We start from the raw sequence: 19218 nt of genomic DNA, 5'->3' as shown, positions 1-19218 counted from the left end.
ACGAGTATTGTTCTTACTCCTCGTTTTCTTATTATTCTCAGTACCCTTGGTATGAGAGGCAGAGGAGGGAACACAAACTGACTGGTACACCCACGGTGTCACTAGAGCGTCCACAGCTATCGCCTGAGGGTCCCTTGACCTGGCGCAATATCTCTCTAGTTTTTTGTTTAGGTGGGACGCCATCATGTCCACCTGTGGCCTTTCCCAACGGTTTACCAACAGTTGGAAGACTTCTGGATGAAGTCCCCACTCTCCCGGGTGTAGGTCGTGTCCGCTGAGGAAGTCTGCTTCCCAGTTGTCCACTCCCGGAATGAACACTGCTGACAGTGCTAAGACGTGATTTTCCGCCCATCGGAGAATCCTTGTGGCTTCTGCCATCACCATCCTGCTTCTTGTGCCGCCCTGTCTGTTTACATGGGCGACTGCCGTGATGTTGTCTGATTGGATCAGTACCGGCTGGTTTTGAAGCAGAGGCCTTGCCAGACTTAGGGCATTGTAAATGGCCCTCAGTTCCAGAATATTTATGTGTAGGGACGACTCCTGACTTGACCAAAGTCCTTGGAAATTTCTTCCCTGTGTGACTGCCCCCCAGCCTCGAAGGCTGGCATCCGTGGTTACCAGGACCCAGTCCTGTATGCCGAATCTGCGGCCCTCTTGAAGATGAGCACTCTGCAGCCACCACAGTAGAGATACCCTGGTCCTTGGAGACAGGGTTATCAGCCGATGCATCTGAAGATGCGATCCCGACCACTTGTCCAAGAGGTCCCACTGAAAGGTTCTTGCATGGAACCTGCCGAATGGAATTTTGCTTCGTAAGAAGCTACCATTTTTCCCAGGACTCGTGTGCAGTGATGCACCGATACCTGTTTTGGTTTCAGGAGGTCTCTGACTAGAGATGACAGCTCCTTGGCTTTCTCCTGCGGGAGAAACACTTTTTTCTGTTCCATGTCCAGAACCATCCCCAGGAACAGTAGGCGTGTGGTAGGAACCAGCTGTGACTTTGGAATGTATAGAATCCATCCGTGCTGTTGTAGCACTTCCCGAGATAGTGCTACTCCGACCAACAACTGCTCCTTGGACCTCGCCTTTATAAGGAGATCGTCCAAGTACGGGATAATTAAAACTTCCTTTCTCGAAGGAGTATAATCATTTCTGCCATTACCTTGGTAAAGACCCTCGGTGCCGTGGACAGTCCAAACGGCAGTGTTTGGAATTGGTAATGGCAATCCTGTACCACAAATCTGAGGTACTCCTGGTGAGGATGGTAAATGGGGACATGTAGGTAAGCCTCCTTGATGTCCAGGGATACCATGTAATCCCCCTCCTCCAGGCTTGCAATAATCGCCCTGAGCGATTCCATCTTGAACTTGAATTTTTTTATGTATGTGTTCAAGGACTTCAAATATAAAATGGGTCTCACCGAACCGTCCGGTTTCGGTACCACAAACAGTGTGGAATAGTAACCCCGTCCTTGTTGAAGTAGGGGCACCTTGACTATCACCTGCTGGGAATACAGCTTGTGAATTGCCTTTAGCACAGTCTCCCTGCCTGAGGGAGTTGTCGGCAAGGCAGATTTGAGGAAACGGCGGGGGGGAGACGCCTCGAATTCCAGCTTGTACCCCTGAAATACTACTTGAAGGATCTAGGGATCCACCTGTGAGCGAGCCCACTGATCGCTGAAATTTTAGAGGCGGCCCCCGACCGTACCTGGCTACGCCTGTGGAGCCCCCGCGTCATGCGGTGGACTCAGAGGAAGCGGGGGAAGAATTTTGATTCTGGGAACTGGCTGACTGGTGCAGCTTTTTCCCTCTTCCCTCGTTTTACATGCTTGCATTTCTGAAGCCGAAAGGACTGTACCTGATAATACAGTGCTTTCTGAGGCTGTGAGGAAACCTGAGGTAAAAAAATTTCTTCCCAGCTGTTGCTGTGGATAAGAGGTCCCAGAGACCATCCCCAAACAATTCCTCACCCTTATAAGGCTCTATGTGCCTTTTAAAGTCAGCATCACCTGTCCAGTGTCGGGTCTCTAATAACCTCCTGACCGAATGGACATTGCATTAATTCTGGATGCCAGCCGGCAAAATATCCCTCTGTGCATCCCTCATATATAAGACGACGTCTTATGTTCGCAAACTAGTATCCCTGTTTGACAGGGTTACAGACCACGCTGCAGCAGCACTATCTGCAGGTCTCAGTCTAGTACCTGAGTGTGTAAATACAGACTTCAGGATAGCCTCCTGCTTTTTATCAGCAGGTACCTTCAAGTGGCCGTATCCTAAGACGGCAGTGCCACCTTTTTTGACAAACGTGTGAGCGCCTTATCCACCCTAGGGGATATCTCCCAGCGTAACTTATCCTCTGGCGGGAAAGGGTACGCCATCAGTAACTTTTTAGAAATTACCAGTTTCTTATCGGGGGAACCCACGCTTTTTCACACTTCATTCACTCATTTGATGGGGGAACAAAACACTGCCTGCTTTTTCTCCCCAAACATAAAACCCTTTTTTAGTGGTACTTGGGTTAATGTCAGAAATGCGTAACACATTTTTTATTTGCCGGGATCATGTAACGGATGTTCCTAGTGGATTGTGTATATGTCTCAACCTCGTCGACACTGGAGTCAGACTCCGTGTCGACATCTGTGTCTGCCATCTGAGGGAGCGGGCGTTTTTGAGCCCCTGATGGCCTTTGAGACGCCTGGGCAGGCGCGGGCTGAGAAGCCGGCTGTCCCATAGCTGTTACGTCATCCAGCCTTTTATGTAAGGAGTTGACACTGTCGGTTTATACCTTCCACCTATCCATCCACTCTGGTGTCGGCCCCCAGGGGGCGACATCACATTTATCGGCATCTGCTCTGCCATCACATAAGCCTCCTCATCAAACGTGTCGACACAGCCGTACCGGCACACCGCGCACACACAGGGAATGCTCTGACTGAGGGCAGGACCCCACAAAGCCCTTTGGGGAGACCGAGAGAGAGTATGCCAGCACACACCAGAGCGCTATATAATTTAGGGATTAACACTATATTGAGTGAATTTTTCCCAATAGCTGCTTGTATATACAATATTGCGCCTAAATTTAGTGCCCCCCCTCTCTTTTTAACCCTTTGAGCCTGAAAACTACAGGGGAGAGCCTGGGGAGCTGTCTTCCAGTTGCACTGTGAAGAGAAAATGGCGCCAGTGTGCTGAGAGAGATAGCTCCGCCCCTTTTTCGCGGACTTTTCTCCCGCATTTTTATGGATTCTGGCAGGGGTATTTATCACATATATAGCCTCTGGGGCTATATATTGTGATATATATGCCAGCCAAGGTGTTTTTATTGCTGCTCAGGGCGCCCCCCCCACCCAGCGCCCTGCACCCTCAGTGACCGGAGTGTGAAGTGTGCATGAGGAGCAATGGCGCACAGCTGCAGTGCTGTGCGCTACCTTAGTGAAGACTGATGTCTTCTGCCGCCGATTTTCCGGACCTCTTCTTGCTTCTGGCTCTGTAAGGGGGACGGCGGCGCGGCTCCGGGACCGAACACCAAGGCCAGTTCCATGCGGTCGATCCCTCTGGAGCTAATGGTGTCCAGTAGCCTAAGAAGCCCAAGCTAGCTGCAAGCAGGTAGGTTCGCTTCTTCTCCCCTTAGTCCCTCGCTGCAGTGAGCCTGTTGCCAGCAGGTCTCACTGTAAAATAAAAAACCTAATTCTATACTTTCTTTCTAGAAGCTCAGGAGAGCCCCTAGTGTGCATCCAACCTCGGCCGGGCACAAAATCTAACTGAAGCTTGGAGGAGGGTCATAGTGGGAGGGGCCAGTGCACACCAGGTGACCTAAAGCTTTCTTTAATTGTGCCCAGTCTCCTGCGGAGCCGTTATTCCCCATGGTCCTTTCGGAGTTCCCAGCATCCACTAGGACGTCAGAGAAATATTGGTACAATCCTAAACTTTTTAGGCAGACACCAACAAAAAAACCCCCAAAGGCTTAAAGACCCCTAAACAGAAATGTTTGTCTAGTCGGTGTGCTATATTTCAACATGTACACAGCAATTCTGTCAGGCAGCAATTGTTTGTATGATACCAAGTATGTACTGGCTGCCAGAGTGACCTATATCAAAACACCTTGTCTTCTTAACAGTATATACTTATAAAATTAAAAAAAAAAATTGAGAGACAAGATACCAAAGACTGAGTTAGTAGAATTTTTTGTTTTTATAAAACCATTCAAATGAACAGGTTAACTTAATATTTCCACAGTGGCTTTATTTAAAAAAAAAAAAAAAACATGGCACAAAAGAGTATAGGGCTAGACAAAATAAAAAAGGCTTTGCAGCAGAGGGAAATTAGCTGAACAGCTGCTATCAAATGGCTTAAGAGACCACTGTAGTAACAAATTAAATTACACGTTATTAATTCAATACATAATGATAGCAGAAGCTAACATGGTCACACTACCTAGCACACACACAGGTTGTGTCCACTCTCCATTCAGACACAAGGTAGAGCATCATTTGTATACACATCTCAAGTACTCTTAACAGTATTGCTTTCTTCACAGAGTATGGGAACGCTTGTGCCATTTATAATATGTTCTGAGTCTAACCTTCAAAAATTGCATACTTTATAGCAGCATTATTTTCACAGAATCAACTGCAGCTATGTATAAAGAGGGAGAAAAAGAAAAACCATAACAGTTTGAGATGGCCTTCAAGAAGAGTTTCTGCTTTTACGCACATTGGACTGGCTATAGCGCAGAACTAGGTTTCAAGAAGAATATACATGGAGGACACTTACATAGCTATAATTTTACTATGAAGTACAAAAAGCTCTCCAACAGACCCAAGTGCACCAGATTAGTCATTTTAAGATTTCTCCAGCTGACAATGTATGTGCACAACAGTGGATCAAAGCAAAAACAAATGTAGGTTATTGTTTGAACTCTTAAAATAGACAGCTTTAACAGAAATGTTGCTACTTTATAAATACACAAAGGACACATCCATGTGCACAGAAATGCTGGCTCATGAAGTTATCTTCTGTATCTGCCTCGGTCTCCTCTATCGCCTCTATCTCTGTCACGCAATCTTTCCCTGTCCCGATCTCTGTCACGGTCGCGTCCTCTGTCTCGCCGGTTGTCTCTGGGCCGTTCTCTTTCACGCTCTCTCTCCCGCTCCCTGGGACGGCTTCTTCTGCCACTGACGACAGCTTGCGTGCGCCTAAGGAAGTCATCCACTCTCATATCATAGTCATGCTACACAAACAAAGAAAACATCTGGTTAAAGGCTAAACAATAAAATATTTTCTTGAAATTAGCAGATCAGTAGCAGGACTATAATGTGGGACTAAAAAATAAATCATGAATAATGTTTACTGTACTCCTGATATGCTGGTTTCTTTGTTCGATGGGATTTTCAGCGCTGGTTTAAAACTGCAATGCTGGCATGACTGCCTATGGTTGGGAACACATTTTTTTTGTATTGTAGGCTCATTGACTACAGTGCAGAAGTGGACTAAGCATGAGGTGGTTAAGTAATTATCACAAGCAAAGCTGAAAATAAAGTACATAGCATGTTCATTGATAACGATGCCAGCAAACAACCGCCATTCACATACTGTAAGACTTGCTAACTGGCTGGAGATCTAAGGGAGGCCACACATAGCACAGAAAAAAAAAATAGGATTTTGGTACTTACCAGGTAAATCCTTTTCTTTGAATCCATAGGGGGCACTGGAGTACTCTTGGGATATGGACGGGCGTAGCCGAACAAGGGCACTGAATATTTAAATTTAGGACCCTCCCCCCCCTCCATATCCCCGAGTACCTCAGTGTACGACCTCAGTGTTTTTTACTGAGCGAACAGGAACGATATAGAGAGGTTGACAATGGAGAATACCTATAACATAACGGACAACACAATGTTGACCCATAACCTTACTGTCAACTAAACAGTTGACACCATAACCGATAGAACTTTATAATTTGAACCAATCGGTGAAAATGTGTTACCATAAGCTCCTCTGAGCTTAATATCAATGAAGTAAAACTTGTTACCCTAAGCTCCCTCGAGCTTAAAACAACCCCGGTAAAACTGCTCTGGGTGGGCGTCCAGTGCCCCCTATGGATTCAAAGAAAAGGATTTACCTGGTAAGTACCAAAATCCTATTTTCTTTATCATCCACTAGGGGTCACTGGAGTACTCTTGGGACGTACCAAAGCTTCCCTCGTGGGCGGGAGAGCTGTTTGATACTTGTAACAGTAGGCAGCCCAAAGCTAGATGCTGATGGCGCCACCATTTATAACGTGTAAACGTGCACAAACATGGTGCACATGAAGGCTATATAGCCGCGTTTTAGACACTCCACGACCCACTGGGTCTGACATTCCCACAGAACCTGTGGGATGAGCTATTACTGACGTAGGCGATTGTAACTTAGCCTTAAAGTAAACCTGACTTGTAGTCATTATTATTACCCAACTGGATAATGTCTGCTAAGAAACTGGCTAACCCCAGTTGGCAGTATCATAGAGAACAAACAACGTATTCATATCACGTACTGTTGACGTTCGGGACATATATAAACGCGTAATGCGTGTACCACATTCAGAATTCTAGAATGTGCTGTCCACACAGGAACCCCTATTGGTATATTGATGTGAAGAATACGAAAGCGTGATTCGTCCGAAGATCTGCTTTGTCATGAGAAAACTCAAATACGGTGGCTTGGAATACAAGGCACCCAAATATGAAAACAAAACCCTTGCCGAAGCCAAGGCTATAAGAAAATTGTTTTCCAAAGTGAGAAACTTAATTCCCATTTGTTGAAAGGGTTCAAAATATGAAAACTGTAAGAAATCTGAACCCAACTTCAAGTCGCCTGGCGCTGTAGGTGGGATAAATAGAGTGTGAACTTTGATGACACCTTGTAGAAAGATGTGTACAGACGCCAATAGAGGCAAACGTCTTTGAAAATAAGTTTACCACACAGATACCTGCACTCTTCGTGCAGATCAACGCAGTTTTCCATTCCACCCCGTTTAACAGAATACGGGTTACTTGAAGGATGATGTTGGAAACTTCCGAGGTTTACAACCTATGTAAGCCCACGAAATTTTGTAAAAAATGAGCTGCCTTAAACGGCTTACTATTTCGTAACATGGTTAGTATAACCGATACTGTAATGCTCAATTTCTTAAGAGGGCGGTCTGCACCCTCACCCCGTCAACCGCAGCTGCGGTACATAGATAATAGGTACATAGGTAACTATGGGTAAACTAACGTTCCCTGATGTAACAGGTTGGACGTATTATGAGCGGGCCAAGATCGTGTGCAAGTATTCCTTGAAAATTCGAGAAGCAAACTTCTCCGAAACCCATGAGCTACCACCAGTATGACTGTGACAAACTGTCTTATGAGCCGTTTTGACAACGGAGAGAGCAGCGGAAACTGGTGGAGCCAGATACACGATGCTGAATGACCACATGAATGTGAGAGACTCCACCGCCACTGCCCTTGTGATCTGTTTTGTACACATACTGAGCTTTTGTAATTGTGGCGAGATGCCATCATGTATACTTGAGGGTAACCCCCTTCTGTGGACTCGCATATGAAACACCTGTGGATTTAATGTCCAGTTTTCAGGATCCAAATCCTGACGGGTGAGATCCTCTGTCTAACAGATGTCCACTCACGTAATGATCTCTTGACATTTTCACCTAATGGTGTTCTAAGCCATTGAGGATTTGAGTCACATGCCGCATTACCATGCGGCTTCTTGGTTCTCACTGGTTGTTGTGTATGCAACTGCCGTTGCCTTGTTTGACTGCTTAAGGCCAGCGTGAGACAGGCATCAAACATTTACCTGAAACTCATGGTTGTTCCTCTCCACAGAAATCTTTAGTAAAAGGCGAAAGATTTATTCGTTCTGAAGAGAAACCAGAGTATATACCTGGTCAGACTGAAAGCGAATCATGTATTGCATTGTAAAATGCACAGAGTTCTAGGACCTTTATCGACAGCAATCTTTGTTGCTGATTTTAACTACAAATCCTGACCCTCTGCGACTGTCGTCCAGAGTATATGCACCCTTTTCCCTCTGAGGGAAACGCGAGTGAAGGGTGGCGAACTAAATTGAAAACACAACTTTATTCTTAATAGGTGAATACACCAATGTACCGCTAGTGTGCGTGTTTTGCACTAATTACTAGACGTACATTTGTTATTGCTGGTGTAGTAGGTAAAAGTCTTTGATTTACCGTATTTATCATCTTACCTAGGCATTGACATCGTTTAGACGGAATTAGATGTGATTGTTTTCGAACTTGATCTGCTACCGCAGTATACCTTAGTAGCGCAAGTTAAAGGAACTTTGTTGAGACAGAGTTCTTATGTGAGATGAGCTATCATCCCAACCTCACTTTGGTAAATACCCAAAGCGATAAGCAACGGTAGACATGAAATGGTTAATGGTTGTGGCGATTTGCAACCGCTAGAACCTGTGAAGAACAAACCGGACTGGGTAAATACGCATTCAAATGCAATTATGCAATTGTGTGGCTCCAATAAGCAAATACTAACCGCAGAAAATCCATTTTCTAACTGTAGTAAATGACTTGCTGATTGATATTGCAACGGAGCTGTTTGGTTTTGCTCAAACAGAGGGGAATAAGTAACTCTGACTCTGTTGGCGTACTACTGCCTGGTTTATAAACCTGCAAAGACTAAATGACAACCTGCCAACCGTTCGACAGAGGCAGTTTTGTCCTTTAAGCTGTAAATAGCTGAGACCTGTATGAGTTGAAGTCCTGAAACCTCGCAAATGTAACATGTAAATACGCGCTTCCACAATTGTAAAAGAAGTCATCAAACCACTGGCTTGCTGACTGTAACGTCCTGTCGTTACAAGGCGTGACTGTTCCTTATAAAGGGATAAAACGCCGTTACAAATATACTGTATGCGGTAATGGCTGAATATCATAAAGGGATAAAATACCGTTACAAGTATATCAAATTTATGAGCAAACAAGCTCTGGCCTTGTCGCGCTTAACTAGCGACAATGAAAATAACCGGCGTTAGCAGAAGCTTTACAGATATACTCTGCAGCTTCTTTTACCAGTGATCGTCATTGTTTGATACATAGATTCTAGTGACCCAAATGTATCCTGGGTTTTTATAATGTTTGAAAGAAAATCATCTAGCAATGGCGGATCGCGTCCTTTTGGAAACGATTATGTATGGTTGTTAACAACCCCCCCGCACTATCTGAGTGCTGGTCTAATGTACCCTTCTCACTCGTAGTTATAATTTGACATAGAATCGAGTGAAATAAACACTCTGGTACCCAAAGGGAAATTGGCCCTTTGGAAGACTGTCTTTTGTTAGGGCTGGCGGAGTCATTTCGAGACTCCGATGTTACCGCTCTTTTAATTTGAATTGCCAATGTTAACATAGGATTTTTAAAATTATTTTTAGTCTGCACTATAGCCTTACTCGCTATGTAGACAGACACCATAAAATAATAGGCAATAGACAGACACTTGCACGACTTAATGAAGTTATTATGTGTCATATATATATATATGTTATTGCTGAACAGCATATTCATATGAAACTCAAGCTTGTTTCTCTCTACGGAAATCTTTAGCAAAAAACGAAAGATTTATTCGATATGAAGAGAAATCAAAATATTGTCTTTTATGTGAAAAGCAGTTCACATGGGCATATGAAACCCCAACCAAATTCCTACTAACTTCCCTGCGCCTCTGGTGGCTGAGAGATGTAGGGCAGGAATGTTCTAGAATTAATTAGAAATACAGATTACATGGCTGACTTATGTGAAAACTGAACCAAAAAATTCCCACTAACACCCCTGCGCCTCCTTGTGGAGTATAGGTGTATGGGCGGAATGTTCTGGAATTATAACCTGGAAGAACAGCAATGATTAAAATGACCGTCATGCCATGCTTCCACTGAAAATCACAGGACAGGTTACCTGCTGCAGCGTTAATATATAGGCTTAATAGCCTATTATACATTAAATATAGGCTTAATAGCCTATTCTACAGTTACAGGTCTATTATACAGTAAAATCCGTGCAGTTTACAATACATTATGCAGCCTTATGCTTTAGTTAGCCTTCCAGTTATTTCATTAACTGTTTAAACACTAAGCAGTCTCTTACCCCATGCAGCCTTCTGCTGCTATGGGCTTTACTCAACACTGCCTGCAGTGATGTATTATTTCCAACATATCTTATTCCCAAGCAGCCTTTGCTGCTGCTATGGGTCAATAACTTGTTTAAAAACTGAGCAGTCTCTTATTTAGAACTGAGCAGTGTCTTAACCCATGCAGCCTTTGCTGCTGCTATGGGCTTTACTCACCGTCACCCCCCCGCAGCCGCGCTGCTTGTGATGTAGCTTCTCCCTGTGCAGCGCCGGAAGCGAGTGCAGGGAGCTTGGGGAAACCCGGGGAGCGCTGGTATAGTGCGCCGGGGAGCCCTAGGAACGGGCGGCGCCTCATACAGCAGTGGCCGGGTGCAGCGCTGGAAGAGCGGCCGGCGTCTTTAGTGACGTACGGCCGCTCGGAGCTTTAGACCCGGGTACGCAGAGTGGCTGCTTGGGCGGCGCTCGCGTACAGTGGCTGGGAGAGCGGCCGGCGTCTGAGTGACGTGCGGCCGCTCGGTTACCGTGCTGGGAGAGCGGCCGGCGTCTGAGTGACGTGCGGCCGCTCGGTTACAGTGGCAGAGTACTGGTACAGTGGCTGGGAGAGCGGCCGGCGTCTGTGAGTGACGTGCGGCCGCTCTCTCGTTCAGCGGGGTCCTCTGTAAGCGGCGGTAAAAATAAAGGCTTTTCCCACACAGCAGGGCGGCAGCGTGAGCTGACCGCCCTGACCCCCCCACCATACCTTGCAGTGTCGCACTTCTGTAAGCTCCGTCCAGATTGTGACGGGGCTTCCATCCTGGCTGTGACGGGGCTTCTTACTGTAAGCACCGTCCAGTTTTCAGCTCTCCTCCTGGCTGTGACGGGGCTTGTAATCTCCGTCCAGTTGCAGTAGGAGACAGTCTGCCTGTGGCTGTGAGGGTGCTCTTTGTGAGGACCGACACGCCATGCGCTGCCTTGTAGCGCCTGTGGCTGTGAGGGTGCTCTTTGTGAGGACCGACACGCCATTCGCTGCCCGTGCAGCGGCACTATCCCGGACCCATGTTTTTCCAGAAACTGGGAAGGGATGTGCTAAGTGTAAAAATAAAAAGTAAAAATAAAAATTTAAAAATAAAAATCCAAGTGTGGATATACCACAAGCCTTGTTCGTGCTGTGAGCACCGAAAAAACACTGAGGTCGTACACTGAGGTACTCGGGGATATGGAGGGGGGGGAGGGTCCTAAATTTAAATATTCAGTGCCCTTGTTCGGCTACGCCCGTCCATATCCCAAGAGTACTCCAGTGACCCCTAGTGGATGATAAAGAAAAAGCTGCAATAGGTCTGCCTTTTACCATATTACATATTCCATTACAGGTACAGTTACTATCTTTAATGGCTGCATGTCATTTAAAACCCACAATAAACATATACAATAAACCAGATCTGCAAACCAGTCTGTCTTTATATATCCTATTTTTAAAGGTACACATAACAGTTTAAGATGGGAGAAACGGAGGCCCCCAAAACAATAGTGCAACACGTCTCTATTATGGGATCACAATCCTAGTTTATAGTCCATTCCCTTGTTTTGATACTTTAGTAGGTATTGAAGATTCTTAACAACTTACAACCCGTTTATCCCGATATCGTGTATCATGTTGAACTGGATGGTGACCTGAAAACTGTGGATGTGCTTGAGGTGGAGGGGCATGATGCTGATAATATGGGTGATGTGGAGGCTGTTCCATTGCAGGGTACGGAGGCTGAGGGGAAAAAAAAACAAACAAGAAAGCATGAGACTTATGGTTTTGAAAGGTTTCTGCATCTAGCTATATGTGCTCTGCATGACCTTCCATGATAAAACTGCCTGCTGCTTCAAATACAGTATTAATTAAAGTTAAGCATGTTACCAAAGTTTGAGTATTTCTATAACTAAATTGCCTAAAATTAACACATCTATTGCAATGAAAGACAGGTAAATTGGTTAACACTTAATTATGAAAAAAGGATTTTAATACCTACCGGTAAATCCTTTTCTCTTAGTCCGTAGAGGATGCTGGGGATGCTTCAAGAACCATGGGGTATAGACGGGATCCGCAGGAGACATGGGCACTTTAAGACTTTAAAAGGGGTGTGAACTGGCTCCTCCCTCTATGCCCCTCCTCCAGACTCCAGTTATAGGAACTGTGCCCAGGGAGACTGACATTTCGAGGAAAAGGATTTATTTAATTTTTAAAACTAAGGTGAGATACATACCAGCTCACACCTTAAACACACCGTACAACATGGCATTCAACAACAATGCATGCAACGGCATGACCAACATCAGTCACAAACTGACTGAACTCAACACAACATGTGTGTAACCATAACCAATAACTGCAGATACAGCCCGCACTGGGACGGGCGCCCAGCATCCTCTACAGACTAGGAGAAAAGGATTTACCGGTAGGTATTAAAATCCTATTTTCTCATACGTCCTAGAGGATGCTGGGGATGCTTCAAGAACCATGGGGTTTATACCAAAGCTCTAGAACAGGCGGGAGAGTGCGGATGACTCTGCAGCACCGATTGACCAAACAAGAGGTCCTCCTCAGCCAGGGCATCAAACTTGTAAAACTTCGCAAAGGTGTTTGATCCCGACCAAGTAGCAGCTCGGCAAAGCTGTAATGCCGATACCCCTCGGGCAGCTGCCCAGGATGAACCCACCTTTCTGGTAGAATGGGCCTTCACTGATTTCGGTAACGGCAATCCCACCGTAGAATGAGCCTGCTGAATCGTATTACAGATCCAGCGTGCAATAGTCTGCTTGGAAGCAGGCGCCTCAATCTTGTTGGGAGCCCACAGGACAAACAGAGCCTCTGTTTTCCTAATTTGAGCCGTTTTGGCGACAGATTTTCAAAGCTCTGACCACATCGAGAGACTTAGATTCCGCCAAGGTGTCAGTAGCCACTGGCATCACAATAGGCTGGTTTACGTGAAACGATGAAACCACTTTTGGCAGAAATTGCTGACGAGTTCTCAACTCCGCTCTATCAGCATTGAAGATTAAATAGGGGCTTTTCTGAGACAAAGCCGCCAATTCAGATACCCGCCTTGCGGATGCCAAGGCCAACAACATGACTACTTTCCAAGTAAGGAATTTCCACTCAACCTTGCGCAAAGGTTCAAACCAATGAGATTGCAGGAACTGCAACACCACATTAAGATCCCATGGTGCCACTGGGGGCACAAAGGGAGATTGTATGTGTAGCACGCCTTTCATGAAGGTCTGAACTTCTGGAAGGGAGGCCAACTCTTTCTGAAAGAAAACTGATAAGGCCGAAATTTGTACTTTAATGGAGCCTAACTTTAGGCCCGCATCCACACCTGCTTGTAAAAAATGGAGCAAACGCCCCAGCTGAAATTCTCCCGTAGGAGCCTTCTTGGAGTCCCACCAAGACACATTTTCTCCAAATACGGTGGTAATGCTTCGCCGTTACCTCTTTTCTAGCCTGAAGTAGTGTGGGAATGACTTCACTTGGAATACCCTTTCGGGCTAGGATTTGGCATTCAACCGCCATGCCGTCAAACTCAGCCGCGGTAAGTCTTGATACACGCACGGTCCCTGCTGTATGAGTAATTCTTGAAGATCTGGATACCAGGCCCTCCTTGGCCAGTCTGGAACAATGAGTATCGCCTGAACCTTTGTTCTTCTTATGATCTTTATCACCTTTTGAATGAGTGGAAGTGGAGGGAACACATAGACCGACTGAAATACCCACGGTGTCACCAGGGCGTCCGCTATTGCTTGAGGGTCCCTCGACCTGGAACAGTATCTCTGAAGTTTCTTGTTGAGGCGAGACGCCATCATGTCTATTTGAGGAATTCCCCAACGACTTGTCACTTCCGCAAAGACCTCTTGATGAAGACCCCACCCTCCTGGATGGAGATAGTGTCTGCTGAGGAAGTCTGCTTCCCAGTTGTCCACTCCTGGAATGAAAACTGCCGACAGAGCGCTTGCATGTTTCTCCGCCCAGCGAAGAACTTTTGTGGCCTCCGCCACCGCTGGTCTGCTCTTTGTTCCGCCCTGGCGGTTTATGTACGCCACTGCTGTTACGTTGTCTGACTAAATCAAGACGGGCAGACCGCGAAGATGTTCCGCTTGCCGAAGGCCGTTGTAAATGGCTCTTAATTCCAGAATGTTTATGTGCAGACAAGCTTCCTGGCTTGACCATTTTCCCTGGAAATTTTTCCCCTGTGTGACTGCTCCCCAGCCTCGGAGACTTGCATCTGTGGTCACCAGGATCCAATCCTGAATCCCGAACCTGCGTCCCTCCAGAAGGTGAGAACTGTGCAGCCACCACAGGAGAGAGATTCTGGTCCTGGAAAATAGCATTATTTTCCGGTGCATGTACAGGTAAAACCCAGACCACTTGTCCAACAGGTCCCACTGAAACACTCTGGCATGGAACCTGCCAAACTGAATGGCCTCCTAGGCCGCCACCATCTTCCCCAGCAACCGAGTGCATTGAAGAATCGACACTCTTGCCGGTTTCAGAATCTGTTTACCATGTTCTGTATTTCCAGAGCCTTTTCCACTGGAAGAAAAACTCTAATTCTGTATCCAGAATCATACCCAAGAACGACAGCCGTGTTGTCGGAACCAACTGTGATTTTGGCGAGTTTAGGAGCCAACCATGTTTTTGCAGAATTGTCAGGGAGAGCGTAACGTTTTTCAGTAATTGCTCCTTGGATCTCGCCTTTATCAGGAGATCGTCCAAGTACGGGATAATTGTGATTCCCTGCTTGCGCAGGAGAACCATCATTTCCGCCATAACCTTGGTGAAAATACTCGGAGCCGTGGACAGACCAAACGGCAACGTCTAAAATTGGTAATGACAATCCTGAACAGCAAACCTCAGATAAGCCTGATGTGGAGGATATATGGGGACATGCAAGTAGGCATCCTTTATGTCGACCGACACCATAAAATCCCCCTCCTCCGGACTGGAGATCACTGCTTGGAGAGATTCCATCTTGAATTTGAATTTTTTCAGAATCGGTCTGACTGAGCCATCCGGCTTCGGGACCACGAACAGGCTCAAATAAAAGCCTTCCCCCTGTTGTGACGGGGGTACCGTGACAATGACTTGATTTTGACACAGCTTTAGTATTGCAGCGCATACTACCTCCCTTTCTGGAAGAGAAGCTGGCAAAGCCGATTTGAAAAATCGGTGAGGGGGCACCTCTTGAAACTCCAATTTGTACCCTTGGGCTACTATTTCTAATACGCAAGGATCCAGGGCCGAGCGAACCCAGACCTGACTGAAGAGTTGGAGACGTGCCCCCACCGGTGCGGACTGCCGCAGAGGAGCCCCAGCGCCATGCGGTGGATTTGGTAGAAGCTGGGGTGGACTTCTGCTCTTGGGAACTTGCCACGGCCTGTGACCTTTTTCCCCTTCCTCTTGTAAGGAAGGAAGACCCTCGTCCTTTTTTGTATTTATTGGGCCGAAAGGACTGCATCTGATAGTGGGGCATTTTCTTTTGTTGTGCAGGAACATAAGGTAGGAACGATGACTTACCCGCGGTAGCCGTAGATACCAGGTCAGTGAGGCCGTCACCAAACAAGACACTACCGTTAAACGGCAGAGACTCCATAGTCTTCTTAGAGTCAGCATCAGCATTCCATTGATGAATCCACAATGTCCTCCTAGCCGAGACTGCCATGGCATTGGCCCTTGATCCCAAAAGGCCAATATCCCTCGCAGCTTCCTTTAGATAGGCTGCAGCGTCCCTGATATGACCCAGTGTCAAAAGCACGCTATCCCTGTCCAGGGAATCTATATCAGATGACAAGTTATCTGCCCACTTTTCAATAGCGCTACTCACCCATGCCGATGCAACGGCAGGCCTGAGCAGCGTACCTGTAGTGACATAAATGGATTTTAGTGTATTTTCCTGCTTACGATCCGCAGGATCCTTTAGGGCTGCCGTCGTCAGGAGACGGAAGCGCCACCTTTTTGGACAGACGCGATAGAGCTTTGTCCACCGTGGGGGTTGACTCCCACTTTTCCCTGTCCCCAGAGGGGAACGGATATGCCACCGGAATTCTCTTGGGAACATGTAACTTCTTGTCAGGATTTTCCCAAGCTTTTTCAAAAAGAGCGTACAGTTCATGAGAGGGAGGCAACGTCGCCTCAGGTTTCTTTCCCTTAAACATGCAGACCCTAGTATCAGGAACAGCATGGTCTTCCATGATATGTAATACGTCTTTTATCGCCACAATCATGTACTGAATGCTCTTAGCCAGTTTAGGATTCAATCTGGCATCACTATAGTCGACACTGGAATCAGAGTCCATGTCGTCATCTGTATCCGCTATCTGGGTAAATGAACGCTTCTGTGACCCCAAGAAGGTCTGAACTTGCGATAATGCATCCTCCATGGATTATCTCCATGTCTGGTTCTGAGACTCAGATTTATTTAATCTCTTATTCAACCGAGCCACATTTGCATTCAAAACACTCAACATATTTACCCAATCAGCCGTCGGCGGTGCCGACACGGTCACTCCCACAGTCTTTTCTGTCCCCACTCCAGCCTCCTCCTGGGAAGAGCACTCAGCCTCAGACATGACGACACACGCGTACCGACACCCACAACCACACTGGGGCTATAAGGGACAAACCCACAGCAAAGTCTGTTAGAGAAACACAGAGGGAGTTTTGCCAGCTCACAACCCAGCGCCTATCCCGGTACTGAAACGATTAAAATAATGCATCAGACCTGTTAGCGCTTTTATACTAATAAAACAGTACCAAAATACTGTGGTAGGAGGTCAGGACCAGCGTCTCTGCAGCTCTGTGAAGAGAAAATGGCGCTGATTAGAGCTGTGAGGGCTAAGCCATGCCCCCTTAATGGCGCGCTTCAGCTCCGCTATTTTTCAAATCTTTATACTGGCGGGGGTCCGGTTTTAGTGCCCAGGCACTGTAAGCCTCTTTTGCCAGTCTATTTGAGGTTTCATGCTGTCCAGGGCGCCCCCCTTGCGCCCTGCACCCTGTAGTGCCGCTGTGTGTGTGGGAGCATGGCGCGCAGCGCGGCCGCAGTGCGGTGCCTCAAAGCCGTCACTGAAGTCTTCAGATCTTCTTCTACTCACCCGTCTTCTGACTTCTGGCTCTGCAAGGGGGGTGATGGCGCAGCTCCTGGAACGAGCATTTAGGCGTACCTAGCAATCAGACCCTCTGGAGCTAATGGTGTCCAGTAGCCTAAGAAGCAGAGCCTTGAAACTCACAGAAGTAGGTCTGCTTCTCACCCCCTCAGTCCCACGATGCAGGGAGCCTGTTGCCAGCAGGTCTCCCTGAAAATAATAAACCTAACAAAGTCTTTCTGAGAAACTCTGGGGAGCTCCTCAGTGTGCATCCAGTCTCACTGGGCACAGAATCTAACTGGTGTCTGTAGGAGGGGCATAGAGGGAGGAGCCAGTTCACATCCCTTTTAAAGTCTTAAAGTGCCCATGTCTCCTGCGGATCCCGTCTATACCCCATGGTTCTTGAAGCATCACCAGCATCCTCTAGGACGTTTGAGAAATAAAAATGAATACAAGTTGCTTTAAATAGGCACAGCTATTTGCCGTTTATACACTGTGTTCCATATGACACGCTACAGATTCCACCTACAGAAACTTCCACTGTGAACATTATGAGTCAAGTAGATCCAACCAAATATTAAGAGTAAGGAGCCCATTTATCAATAATCACTTTATCAATGCTATCTGGGCGCAATATTAGCACCCCAAAACCACACTGCAGTCCTACTGAAGAAGTCACAGGAAGTGACGAAACACGTTTAGGTCTATGTGACAGAGGCTGGTGAGGGCTGGTGAAGCTGCAGACATCAGCACCAGTATCGGCTCCCAAGGATTTCGCTGCCGTTCCTGGAAATATCGCCATAGCCTGAGCAGTGAGAACAAGCGGGTGCCGACAAGCCGAGGACGCTCAGCTTCCAGAACTGAACGGCACTCAGACATCGCCCACTGCCGGGGGAGTTCATGACCCAGTAAGGGTAGCCTACTGTGCACGCAGGCTGAACGGGAACCAATGCCCAATTGAAAAAAGCGATACTGCTAACCGGTGTTGTATACGGACAAAGCGGTGACCTATATACATGTGAAAAGTGGGACTGCTCATTTGGTGCTGTGAGTATATAATACAGCAGACCACATAAAAGTGATACTATAGCCATTTAATCACTGACTTTGTTAGTTCCTATCCCAGCCACCCAGCTTAGTTTCTGGAAATCCACACAATTGTTACAATAGTGACTGGTATTTTATCAACAGTTGCAACTTAATATCATATCCTTTCTTTTTTTTTGTCACTAGCCTGTGCTAAAATCATAAATTGGATCCATTGGAGAGTTACTGCACACATTTTTTATTTTTCTGTATCATTGTAATGTGGTCATGTATGTGTTTTTTAAAATTGCTATAAAGTACAAATGTTTATTGAAAACCACTGGCAGGTCTATTTTTTGCTATTATAATTAATTTATTACTACACTGCGCGATCTCCAATTTTTTAGTGTGGTAATTTGCAGTTTGCGATTATACCAGACAAATGAACACACACATGCAGGGTCAGGGGCTCCGAAAGGAGCCTGTCCCTGTGATGAGTTCAATGTGAGGAGACTGCTGATCCTATGTTGGGACACTGGCTCATGCGCAGTTTACTGTGCAGCGGCCATTGCTGGGGAGGGATCCAAAGGCGCCCACTACCAGGTAATTTCTGCAAAGTGTAGCCCATAGGTTACAGCAGCACAATGCCATCTTCATATATTGTTAGCTGCACGGTCCTAACTCCGGAATGAGAGGGTAAATCTGACAGCATCGCTTCCCCTGTAGAAATCTATTGGCGTTGCAGTAGCTGTCACAAATGGAGGATCGCAGCAGATATTGGAGACATCTACTGCAGTCCTTCCTTCGTACATCGTAGCGATACTTATCCCCCAATGTATGAAAATGGATAAAACGGGGTAATGTGCCCTAAACATGTGTGGGGGGGGGGGGGGGGGGGGTTCTTCAATGTAGTACTATTTAAGTCAATATTTCTTTTTACTATTCTT

The 19218-nt window shown here is 46.5% G+C and overlaps 1 protein-coding gene, 1 non-coding gene and 1 pseudogene across 5 annotated transcripts in view; all 3 read right to left on the bottom strand.

The window, feature by feature from the left end:
- Window positions 1-4171: 4171 nt before the first annotated feature.
- YTHDC1 (YTH N6-methyladenosine RNA binding protein C1) overlaps window positions 4172-19218 on the bottom strand; it is a 243666-nt gene continuing 228619 nt past the window's right edge. For all 4 annotated transcript variants that reach the window (XM_063919842.1, XM_063919840.1, XM_063919844.1 and 1 more), the window contains 2 exons: window positions 11745-11879; window positions 4172-5229 (listed from right to left, as the gene is read on the bottom strand). In XM_063919842.1, the coding sequence (XP_063775912.1) occupies window positions 5008-5229; window positions 11745-11879 (357 nt within the window). In that variant the 3' untranslated portion in view covers window positions 4172-5007. The remainder of the gene's footprint in view (window positions 5230-11744; window positions 11880-19218) is intronic.
- Window positions 7807-7921, bottom strand: LOC134961332 (U5 spliceosomal RNA). The gene has a single exon (XR_010187891.1). It is a non-coding gene; the product is annotated as a U5 spliceosomal RNA (small nuclear RNA).
- Window positions 9558-9665, bottom strand: LOC134932419 (U5 spliceosomal RNA; annotated as a pseudogene).

Source organism: Pseudophryne corroboree, chromosome 1, assembly GCF_028390025.1.
Source record: "Pseudophryne corroboree isolate aPseCor3 chromosome 1, aPseCor3.hap2, whole genome shotgun sequence".
NCBI lineage: Eukaryota > Metazoa > Chordata > Amphibia > Anura > Myobatrachidae > Pseudophryne > Pseudophryne corroboree.
This window is presented reverse-complemented; position numbering and strand designations above follow the sequence as displayed.